The sequence below is a fragment of the Anastrepha obliqua genome, chromosome 1, assembly GCF_027943255.1.
Source record: "Anastrepha obliqua isolate idAnaObli1 chromosome 1, idAnaObli1_1.0, whole genome shotgun sequence".
NCBI lineage: Eukaryota > Metazoa > Arthropoda > Insecta > Diptera > Tephritidae > Anastrepha > Anastrepha obliqua.
Window position 1 is genome coordinate 138,163,004 of NC_072892.1, and position 12,596 is coordinate 138,175,599.

Genomic DNA, 12,596 nt, shown 5'->3' on the forward strand with positions numbered 1-12,596 from the left:
AAATTAAGTAGAAAAAACTACATAAGTACACCAAATTTTTAATTGACTCGCAATCCTACGCTCTCTAGCGGCGGGTTTTAAACAAAATAAAAATCAGAAATGAATCGCTCACTCCCAAAGACTAAATTTGTACATACATTTTCTTCCAAAAAAATTAAGTAAAAATAAAAAAAAAATTAATAATCGATAAAGAAAATTAAAAATAAGAGGTCTCGAAATCCATTTTAGAGCTACGCTTTCACGGGCTTTTCTGTTCAGAATTGCCCATAGAATACTTCAGTCACCGAAACAAGGTAGATAAGCAATTTAACCCGCCCTAATGTACCATAAATATACAAGTACAGCTTAAAAAATTCAAAAATCTCTGTTCTTCCTCTTCAATATTTGACTGCAGCAGGTTTTATACAGAAAAAAAATTAAATATTTATATACTATCCTTTTTGACTGCTATCAATAATCTTCTAGCAGACTGTTTTGCCCACCACACTACCTGTTAGGCAATAAGTAGCGTTAGACATTGCTGGTTACCTACACACACACATACATACCCACATGATTATATCCAGGCAAACCTATTCACTCGTGGTCATCTGAGCTTATCAGCACCGCTGAATGCTTCCAGGAAATCGCGCAGCAGCGCAACATATCACCACACATAAACGCACACTCAAATACATCAAAAAAAAAAAACTAAATGCAGAGGTGCTCTATAGTAGTGATGACAAGGACGTTCACCTTCATGACTACTACAAGTGCGCCGTACTCGCTTACCTTAAATAGACAAACTGACAACAACATTTATTTATGTCAATTAAAGTTGAACTTTTGCATTTTAACACAAAAACAAAAAATGAAAATAAAAAAATAGATACAAAATATTTGCAACAAATCCTTTACTTTGCTATGGTATTCGTGTGTTTGTTGTTGTTGAGTTGAATTGGATTGTTAGATGTGCCAATGTTGCAGTGGCCGCAATGTCAGCTTGTTAAATGAAGCTGGTCTCTTTCGTGCAACTTGAAATGTGTATCATTACGGTGGCTGGCTACTGAAGTGGCACTTTGAACTGGTGGCAAAGTAACATTGCGTGTGGTCCAACGTTCTTTCTTTTCTTTTTTATTTCATTTCTAGTATTTGCATTTGGTTGGTCGTTTGTTTGCCAGCCAAACTGTTGATTAAATCACACTAACACTCGACACAGACGCGGTGTGGTGTGTGGGGTAGTAATAGTGGTGCTTTACCTTTCACTGCATTTGCAAATGTTGGCACTGTGTGTGTGCGTGTGTGTATATATGTGTAATATATTTACAAGGGGACTAACTAAAGTTCTCCACAAATAATTTTAAATTCACAATTTGAAAATTTATCAGGTTCAAATTTTTCGAGTTGCTTAATTGTCATGGATTTCGATAGATTTTCAAAGCCCACATAATGAAAGAAATTCAAAAGTGCGATCAACATCAGATCGTCAACCGGGTCTAAGCAATTTTGAAGCAAACAGCTGATTGGCTGACGTAACCCGGGTGATGACAGTGTTTTTTTTTTACGAAAAACCTGAGATTGTGTTGTTAATATACAAAAAAAATCAACGTAGTCTCTCCTTATGTTACTTCTTTGCCATCGGAAGAGCAACTGCTTTTGGACGAGTGTGTGAATATGTACGTGTGAAATGAGCGAGCAGAATTCTGTTACTCCCACAATTTTGTTATTCACCATAGCGCATGCATAAACATGGTAATCTCTCATCATTGCAAAGCAAACGGAACAACTTCGAAAAATCGTTTTTTTTTTAGGTTTGCAGTATCCGCTGGGTGCAGGAGATGGATGGATTTCGTAATTCCTTGGAGCGCAATAAAGTTGTATATTTTTGCAGCAGCTTTGACCTGAGGTGTTATTAGAAATCTGGATACAGCAACTTAGTATATATAATATTTTGCTGGCCTCCAAAAGCAAGTTTTTGAATACTTGTGGTAAGCAGATTTCGGTATACCATTCAGTAGCTGCCATCTGTTCAATATTCAGCGTAAAAACAACTAAAATTGTTGCCGCCTGACGCCAAATTTCATCACTATTTTTGCCGCTTACTTCCGTGCTTAGTTACAAATGGATGAACTAGCGGCTTATTAGTTCCAAATCAATGACTGTTCTCTAGTTTATGACTAACATTTTAAGCAGCAAGCTTTTGTTACAATTATTTTGAAACTGTTGGACACTAAATTTCTCAATTTTTGCACAAAATAGTGGAAAAATGCCAAAGCTCCCTTTTTTGAGCATCAGTTCTAATTCAGAGAGCCTATCTTACTGATTTCTTTGCATAACCAAGAGAAACCCCGCATTTTCGCAATACAATAATGACATGCTCTCATTCAATCTAGACAACGACTTTTTGGTTAAAGGTTTGATCGTTAGTCTAAAATTCTTCAGAAGAGCAACTTGACGCTCATTAAATATTTAAAGAGACCTGAGATTGCACCGAAATCCATAAAGAATGGCAAACTAAATCTATTCCTATTGATGGCGTTGGAATTACTGCCAACTCCTTCCCAGTAGACGCCCGTTTGAATTGAACCATGTCTACCGGACAGGAGTGAAGCTTTAGTGAAACATTACAAATATGGTTTCCTGATCAACTACAACCAACCGCATGTTACCAACCACACTAAGCGAACTTTGGTTAGTCTCTGACCAGCACTCCTTTGTAGAATTTTCATAAACTCAAAGCGTCCAAATTCCACTTAAATAGAAAAAAAAATTACCACAGAAATGTCGCAAATGGGCAGATGAGGATCATTTTTGGAAAGTTGTTCAGTAAGCATTTTTGCATTTTTTGAACAATTTGGTGAGAGAGAGTTCTTATATTTCATTTATCACTGCTGTTTTAGAATTTTGATCTAAATAGAATCCAAATGTAACCAACCTTGAACATACTAACGTTTTAAAACCCTTTAAATTTAGTTATTCGAAGAACCTTGTCCAAGACATTTACTTCGGAAAAATAGTCTTATGTCTGAAATTTCGATTTGTCACGATTTTTATATTTTTTTTCGGAAATTATCGAGATTAGAGGCATTCTTGTAGTAAATTGTGTGTTAAACGGTCGATAATTTTTAAGAAATCGATCATTTCAGAAATATATTATGTTAAAAAATCAGTAATTTAACAAATCAATTATTTTAAGAAATTGATATTTAAAAAAATCGATCGAAATTATAACGAAATTTAAAAAATTGATTGTTTCAAAAAATTTATTATTCAAGTGATCGATCATTTAAAAATATCGATTATTTTAAAAATCGATACCACAAAAAATCGATTATTTTAACAAATCGATAATTTAACTTTTACAAAATCAATAATTTTTAAGAAATCTATAATTTGCAAAATCTGCAATTTTCTATAACTCATTGAGAAATCTTATTAAACTAAAGCAACAATAATTTGCACACTTTCAAAGCATATGTAACTTAATCGCAATCGATAACTTTCAATAATTTCAATGTTTTAACTAACGGCTAAAAGAAAAACATAATTTTCGATACAACCGTTATTTTTGAGGTATCGATCGATTATTCGATAACTCTGCGGAAACCGATAACCTTAAACTCCCGATATACGCACATCAATAGTTCTCCATATATACATACAAGTATCTAACTTACGTTGATTAAACGAATTTCAAACTTTTGAATATCGTTTTTCGAGATATATCTAATTTACGAGATTTGAAATTTTTCAATGATATCGATAATTCTTAATAAATAAATGTCGAGCCAAGTGGTGCAGATCCAAGCTGGTCAACTCCTGTAAGGAGAAGATCACATATTTCGGGTGCGTAGTAACATTTCTCTGATCTGGGCCCCAGGACATAGGAACATACGAGGAAAATTGGTGATGAGTTTGCCAGGAATTGGTCGACTGAATCGGTCTCAGAAGTCTTCCGCTCTATCATCGGCACTTCGCTGACTGTTGTTAAAGGGGAATTGCAAAACTTATTTCCCAGAAAAGCGCAGAACAGATGAAGCTCCATTGCTTCGTGTGCTATTACGAGAAACCTTTAGCCCCAGTACAGTAGACACAAAACGCAAATAGTCTTGGGGACTCCCCGCCATTCAATTTCCAAACTCGTAGCTGTGTTTACCGGCCATTGGGCGATCGGCGCTCACTTAGAAATGCAGAAGAAGGCATACCATTTAATCGCCCTTGCAGCAGCTGTGGAGACCTTTCAGAGAAGGAGACTTACTTTACTTTCTCCGTAAATGTCCAGGTTTGGCAGCCAAACTATTAAGGTCACTGGGTGCTCCTTTGCTCGACAGCCTCGGGCAGTGCTCCAACCTAAACACCATCAACCTTCCCTGTTATATCAACAGCTCTGGTTGGCTGTATATATCTGCCTGTTGGAGATCTCAAGGTATCAAAACGGCGGTTTAGTACTACTTGGGGAGCGCCAGAGTGGGACTTCAACCATTTAACCTACCTACCTACAATGTCGGGTAAGATAAGGGGTTTTGCTCATCGAGAGACTGCCCAATTCTCTAATCAGTCTTATCATTCCAAAAGAAGATATATTCTTCATTGGATTTCAAGTCCCGTATTATTGTCTGCGTTAATATTTCTTCGCAAAAGTCTTGCACTATAATACAAGCATAACTAAATAACTACCCAACGCGTTAATGAGTAGGAACAGGTCGAATAGAACCCGAGTACTGGATTTAAATATAAAAAACGAACGACAATGCGTATTAATAGTCAAAGAAAAAAATTAAATTAAATCCACGGGGTTTTTCAGCAACCTCGAACTTGCACTTTAATAAATTTAAGATTTGATTAACTAATATATAAAACTGCATACCAAAAATCTTTCGGGAAATTCTTATTGAAAACCGGAGAATTTTGATAACAAGTTTGTGGAATTTTTCAAATTTTAGTAAAAAATTTGAAAATTGGATTTACATGGTTTTAGTTAGTCAATGAACTTTTTTTTCTATTTCTATTATTTCCCTTTTCTAAAAAAAAATAATGAACTTGCAAAAAAATCGGAAAACAATCACATATTTTCAAAACATTGATGAACTGCGGAGTGTGCATCAGCTAAATTAATAAAAGTATTTTTTTACTGAACAATCTCACCTTTAAATGAGATCTTAAATAAAAACAATCTCAAACCATCACACGAAACTATCTGCAATAGCAAAAATTAAATCTATTAACCTTCTGCACTTAACCGCTTAACGACGAATTAATCGCCACTTATTCTCCAGATTTATTTATTGCGCTTATTTATTGGGGCGTATTTCATATTGCACCTGCTGCAAAAACACAACAACACGTCCGCCCAAACATAGAGTAAATCGCTTTTTAACACAAACTTCTTTGCTTTGGCCGCAAAAAAAAAACTGCCAACAATGAGCGATCATAAACTTCAAGCAGACACCATTCATTTGCACGCTCACTCATTCACTCACTCACTCACTGAATGCACAGTCAAGTCAACGGTCGTGTTAATGCCATAAATAGCAAAATTGGACTGCGCGTAAACTGTGCAACAACGTCAGTGGTGGCAGATTAATGTGCGATAAATTGCACAGCACAAAAAAGGATACAGCTAAGCTGGTGATGGTAGTTGGCTAACAAATAGAACAAAATGGGCATATCTAACCGCTCGGTCGGTCAAGTCAAGCTTGTTTGCTTTAGTTTGTTAACGATTGTTTTTGTTTTCATAACTCACTGCATTTGTATTTCATTTTTTCTTATGCAGCACTTTTCGCTAATCCCCCAACTTGTTTTTCTTTTTTCTTACAGATCGGCCAACTACTATCGCAATACAAACACTTGTGAGCTCTCGGAAATGGATCGCATTACGCTGGCCGGCACAGGCGCATTCCAGCCGCACGATGCTGTCGATTATCTGGAGAATAACTGCGCCGATGAGCCAAATAAATTGTGCGAGTTCAAACGCTTGTCCGGCCGCATATTGAAGACGGTGGATTCGGTGTATCAGGATGTTGGCAGCATTGATGAGTGTCGTGATTTATGTTTGAATTCGCCGTACAGGTAAGTGCGACAGACAGCCGCTGTGGCAGTGGCAGTGGCAGGACAATGAAAACCAAATCCCCCCCAAAAACAAAATACAAGAAATTTATATGTAGATATAAAAAACTGACAACTAATAGAAGAATGGCTAACAATACACTGCCATTAAATATTGCTGCACGTAACAACAGCAACAAAAAGCCGTTGGCTGCCACCAAATGCGGTCAAGTCAGTTGTGCATTCAGTAGGCGGCCACTCAGCGCCAACAAATTATAGCCAAAAACTGGTCATATCTTTTACGGCCACAAAGATGCTTCTCCGCAAATGGCCAATATAATCATCGACTGCAGTCGCTGCATTCGGACAATGCCAATGCCAATGCCAATGCATTAGCATGTCAACATTTGATGCGGCAACAGCATGACAATTGCCATAACACGAATGCATGTTGCTTGTATCCGCAACATGTTGCTACAAGTGTTTCAGTATTGCAGTGTTGCTGTGTTGCTTAATCAGTTGATGCTAACGCGATGTGATGCGAAAAAAGAAGTCGCGCAGCTAATCCACTGTCTCTTGCTGGGAAATTTCAATGGAATTGCGATTTTGTGCAAATTAATGCCATCGCAATTGCAATAACAAGTATTTTAGGTATACCGTTATTTTGTGTTGCAGTGGGTGCAAATGTGCTCCCAGCCACTTTTATGCGCTTAGCTGACATGGAAAATTTGAATTTGATTAGAACTCAAGATGTACGATTAGATTAAATGCCAAAACACAAAAAGTGCAACTCTGCTAGTTTTTCATGTATGTGTGTATGCGTGCATGCAGTATGTCAAAGTTTCGTTGTCACTTATTACCGCATAGTAGTTATTGGCAGCACAATGCAGGCAGCCGATCTAATCAATGAGAGCAAATGTTGCTGTCACTCACAGAGTTGGCCAACTGGGATTCAGTGGAGGACAGCTGCTTACCGATAAGATTGGAATTTTTGTGTAATTCGTTGGCGGTAATCACATTTTGAGTTCGCTGTGAGAAAGATGGAAATAGTTGAGCGGTTTTTAAGAACTGAAATAAAATAAATGAAAAAAATAGTTACAAGTAAAGGCTAATCAATTTAGAAGTATCGGACAACGAAAATTCAAATTGATTGCGTATTCTTTTTTTTTTTTTTGTGTAGAAACATTCATGACGTTTATTTTTTGAAGATAATCCCTTGCGGCCGTCGTAGCCGAATGGGTTGGTGCGTGACTACCATTCGGAATTCACAGCGAGAGCGAATCTCCGTAAAACACCACCAAAATTAAGAAAAACATTTTTCTAATAGCGCTCGCCCCTCGGCAGGCAATGGCGAACCTCCGAGTGTACTTCTGCCATGATAAAGCTCCTCATAAAAATATCTACCGTTCTGAGTCGGCTTAAAACTGTAGGTCCCTTCATTTGTGGAACAACATCAAGACGCACACCACAAATAGGAGGAGGAGCTCGGCCAAGCACGCAAAAAGGATGTACGCGCCAATTATATATATCTCTAATCCCTTGCAAATGTTGGTCGCAACTGCGCCGCAATTCGGCCATCCGTAAGCACCAATTTTGAACGACTAGCTGGAGGATTTCGGTCGATATCTCTGGAATAGCTTTAGAATTGCGGGCTTACAATGCCTCAATCGAAGCAGGTTTACCCCCACAAGGCATTTCCCACCCAAAGGTGTGACATCACACGATCTTGGTGGCTAATCTACTGGTCAGAGGCGTGGAGATCACTGGCTTCAATTTCCGGCATCAAAAAGCGATAGCGTTCGCCACTCAATGTTACATTGGCGCCAGCCTTGCCTTTGAAGAAATATGGGCCTATGATTCCTCCAGCCCATCGCGTTGAATCTCGAACAATTTAAAAATCCTCGTCCTGAAAACGCGACTAGACAAGGTGTTTCGAAAATTGGTCCAAGAATGCAAAAGTGTATTAATCATCACGGATAATATTTTGAAAAACATTTTTCTACCACCAATGTTCATTTCCCAGGCCAGAAATATAAATAGCAACCATCGCAGGAGATGATGTAAAAACGATACTGACGCAAAAAAATGTTTACTTTGATTCCAAACAAACCCCTTCTCTATCTCTAAGACACTCCATGCAAATCTTCCAATACTCAAAACATTTTTAGACGTATTCTTCTGTCAGCTGCAGGAGAAATTATAACTCAAACGCTCTCAATACTGTTTCACCTGAGGAAGCAGATGGAAATTGTAAGGTTTAAAAGCTGTCAAATAAGACGGATGATCCAACACTTGGCTAGAAACCGTCATTGCGGAGTGAATGGCATTTCGAAGTTAATTGAGGGCTCCGGTTGAGTAAATACAAAAGAGAATCAGTTAACTGTGCGACAACGAAAGTCCTGAGCTACTCTACTCAAATTTATTTTTGTAGCCCTTCCAGCCAATTTTCGAGGACTGTGAAGCTTGAAGGTTCTGTTTCCTTCCGTGCAACAAAACTTTCATCAAATTAGCACAGTAGGTTTTTAACAGGCGGTTTTGGGTACTTTTGCTAGCTCTCTCAAGCTTAACACGTTGAATGCCATGTGAGTCCAGGTTGGTCTCACAGTGCGAAGAGACTTTCAGGCCTCGTGGTGACACTTGGTCTCGCGGTATAATGTGTGAGATTTCGGTTTGTGCATCAGCTGCTTCATAGAGGCTATTAGTAGTAGTGTATTCACGCCATACTAGAGCCATTGCATTGTTTATGCTGCTTGGCCTATGGGTATGAGACCAATGTGGCATCATATGGCCTATTCAAAAATTCAAATATTCTATTGTATTATGTAAAAAAAAAATCGTGGCCGGACGAACCCCATTTTTTTTGTTGTATGGTGGCACTCAACGTGTTAAACGCAAATGAGCCTAGCTTCGAATTATCAGGCTCATAGTGTGCTTATTCAGGCACAAGAGGCACCAGCAGACAACCATAAGTCGACTAAGCTCGATCAATAATTTCTGTATTTATTCCTTTTTTCTACATATTTTTTTCTTTCTCTTTACCCCAGATGCCACTCCTACGACTATGGTGACACCGGCGACATGGTTTGCCGCCTTTCGCATCACAGCCGCGCTACTCTCTCCGATGTTCAAGATCCTTACCTGGAAGTACCCGAAGCAGCCACTTACGAACTCTCGTCTTGCTACAATGTGACGATCGAATGCGGCGCTGGCGATATGATTGCACGCATACGTACCTCAAAACTCTTTGACGGCAAAGTTTACGCTAAGGGTTCACCCAAATCGTGCGCTGTCGATGTAAAGAACTCGCTAGACTTTGAACTGCGCATGGGGTATCAGGATCTTGAATGTAATGTACGTCAAAGCGGCTCTGGACGTTACATGAACGATGTAGTGATACAACATCATGATACCATTGTCACCTCCTCAGATTTGGGTTTGGCTGTCACTTGTCAATATGACTTAACTAACAAATCGGTATCGAATGAAGTTGATCTTGGCGTGAAGGGTGACATTGAACCAGCTCTTAGTGAGGAGGTAATTGTCGATTCACCGAATGTGATTATGAAGATCACCTCACGCGATGGTTCCGATGTGATGCGCTCGGCTGAAGTTGGTGATCCGTTGGCGCTCAAATTCGAAATACTTGATGAACACAGTCCCTACGAGATATTTGTACGCGAATTGGTTGCTATGGATGGTAGTGATAATGCAGAAATTACGCTCATCGATTCGAATGGTTGTCCTACGGACCACTTCATCATGGGACCGATCTACAAGAGCTCCTTATCTGGTAAAATTCTACTCTCACACTTTGATGCATTCAAATTCCCCTCATCAGAAGTTGTACAGTTCCGTGCACTCGTCACGCCCTGTATGCCAACATGCGAGCCGGTGCAATGCGATCAAGAAGATATCGGTGGTGAATTCAAGTCATTGATTTCATATGGACGCAGGAGGCGTTCACTGAATGTGACAGGTGAGTACGATTGGAAAGTTTTATCGAGGTTTCGTCGAGTATAGGTAGGAAATTGCAAACTGTAAATATATGTATACTTAAAAAAAATGTGATACCTTAAGCCGTGAATCCCGTAGTCAAATTAAATTTGGTGCGATTTGTTTGAGAGAATATTCGTACAATTTGCAAGCCATGGAAAATTATTTAACCCTTTTTGAAATCACTGAGAAAATATACGGAATGTCCGCCCAGCAGTTTTCCATGTCTTCGTACCCAATCGAGCAAAATTAAGGTGATACCTCAAAAAAGCTTGGTAAGCTTCTCCGTTCCTATGCAACTAAGCAAAGTTTCTCACCTCTCACTAATCAGAACCTCAGAAGCTTTTTTTAATAAGCGTTTATGTGACCGCTCGTTCATCATATATAACAAAAATTCTAAAAACACTATAACTTCGTCATATTTTTGTTTGACGAGAAAAGTACGAGAAAAATCTAACGATTATCTTCTTTTGCCGAACAGACAGTGTCGTCAAATGCTGCTTTTCCACACGCAATCGTGTGACCTGACACCGAAGTAAAGTAAAACAAGTCCGATCTAATTACCCCGAATTAACCGAAGTATTTACTATACTCCGCTTGGTAGTTGATTGAAGAGTAGTAAGTAAAAGTTCAGTTAAAAACAAGTTCGATTACTGGACTTCACAGAAGAGTTGCAAGAGAGCTCATTCCTATATTCCAATTGGTATATTAGTTCATGGACGAGCAAAAAGATGGTGTCCACCGTCAGCTTTTCGGTTCACCGATCACTGTAACGTTTTCCAGAGCTCTGAGCATATCCACGTCTAGTTCTAAACTCGTTTTATACTGTCTCCGAACTCTCAAAAAGCTGGACTAAGCTTAAGTCATGGGCATACTGAGAGAAACTAAAGGTTAGTTGAACTTGTCGGGTAAGCTACGACATAACAGATGGTCGTGGAAAAGATGCTGTATTCTACTCTCAGACCACTACTGAGGAAATTTGCTGTTAAGCAAGCTGCCTCGACGGAAACTCTCACAGCAATGGGCTCTCTTCAAAATGAGGACGCATATTTTGCTCTAACAGGACATTATTTGAAATGGAATTTGAAGAAGGGGAGCCAAGAAGCATTGAAAAATGGTAGCTCCTCAAACACTCAGATCAAAAAGCCCATTAGCGTAAGCCCCGTAAGCGAATAGATAGTGAAGGAGGAAAGGAGAGAGCGAGAGAGAGAGAGAGGGTGAAAGAGAGGGAGAAAGAGAGAGAGGGAGAATGAGATATGATATAATAGAGACAGAAACAGATAGCATGTCCTGTGAAAATGTTCCAGATTCTTTGGGAAATCTGAAAATATCCTCCGGTTTGAGATTAGGAATAATGCTAATTCTCATGACATCGGTACCCAAAATTTATAGCAAAGTCAGGAAAAATGTTTAGTGATATCCGCCTCCTCTAAGCAAGACAGGCAAATCGGGTCCTCAATGATTTCAATGACCCCTCAGATCAACCGAATGTCTTTTCTTCTAAGTTTTAGAAGACATTTCGACAGTTTTCTGTTAGGACAAGTCACAAAACACTTTGCAGTTCTGCAGTGTTCAAAGCCGGACCATCATTCTTAAAACCGAGACAATAAGAAAGTCTAGGCATGTTTCGCGGAAAAATCGTTGAGCACAGTTTGCTAAGACTATTTTGGCTAATTCTAACTTCATCTAGCGATCGATATGGAGAATCTTAGCATTCAGTACCTAAATAATTTCTAGTTTGTAGACATGACATCGTTCTGTCAACACACCCAACGAAAAATATGTTCTAGCCGAGTCCAATCGCAGCTCGGAAGCAGTAAAAAAATACCAGCTAAATAGTTAAAACTTCATTTCAGACAGAAAAATCGATTATTTTTTAACAGAATGACATGTCGCGCCACCTGTTCAGATCATTGACCATCCAAGCCAACATATATCTGCAATATCGGCCAGTTATGGCATTGTTCACTAGTAATGTGAAATTTTTTTCTGTCATAAATGATTTTCCGATCAATTCGTTATACAACTCGATTCGTTATACAACTCTACACGTAAGAACCAATCTGAGAAGATCGTTTGCTTTTAATTCCTCAGTCAGTTGGATCTTACAAAAAAATTATCTAACAGCCTAGACAGACGGTGGCGTTAATACGGATTACCTGGGCAGTTAATCTAAATAAAATTGTAGTGTAACAGACGGTTATTGCACAGATTAGTGAACAGCTGATTTGTTTATTGGGTAGTTTTGTCAGTAACGGAAGGGCCGCAGACAACAAATACGGGTATTAGCTGCCCTGATACTAAGAAATAATTATTTACATAAACGCATCTTTTACTTCCAATTTCTCAAAGTGCTCCGAAGCATCAAAAATATGTAATTTCGAACGTGTTAGTGCAAACTAGCGTTACATTCAGTCTTTCTTGTTCTTCTCTTTAAAAGCTTCATTATTTTTCATTCACAGCAGATATTAACTGTCACCATCGAAAATACCCCTAATCCGCTTAAATTATGAAAATTAAGTCTAGTTGTCAATCCGCATTCGTTGAACTTAATTCCTGAGATAATTTCGAATTAAGTC

The 12,596-nt window shown here is 38.6% G+C and overlaps 1 protein-coding gene across 1 annotated transcript in view; it reads left to right on the forward strand.

The window, feature by feature from the left end:
- The window catches only part of LOC129237429 (uncharacterized), a 100,486-nt gene that overhangs the window by 81,546 nt on the left and 6,344 nt on the right, over positions 1-12,596 (forward strand). The window contains exons 5-6 of the mRNA XM_054872180.1: positions 5,797-6,048; positions 9,069-10,000. Of these exons, the coding sequence (XP_054728155.1) occupies positions 5,797-6,048; positions 9,069-10,000 (1,184 nt within the window). The remainder of the gene's footprint in view (positions 1-5,796; positions 6,049-9,068; positions 10,001-12,596) is intronic.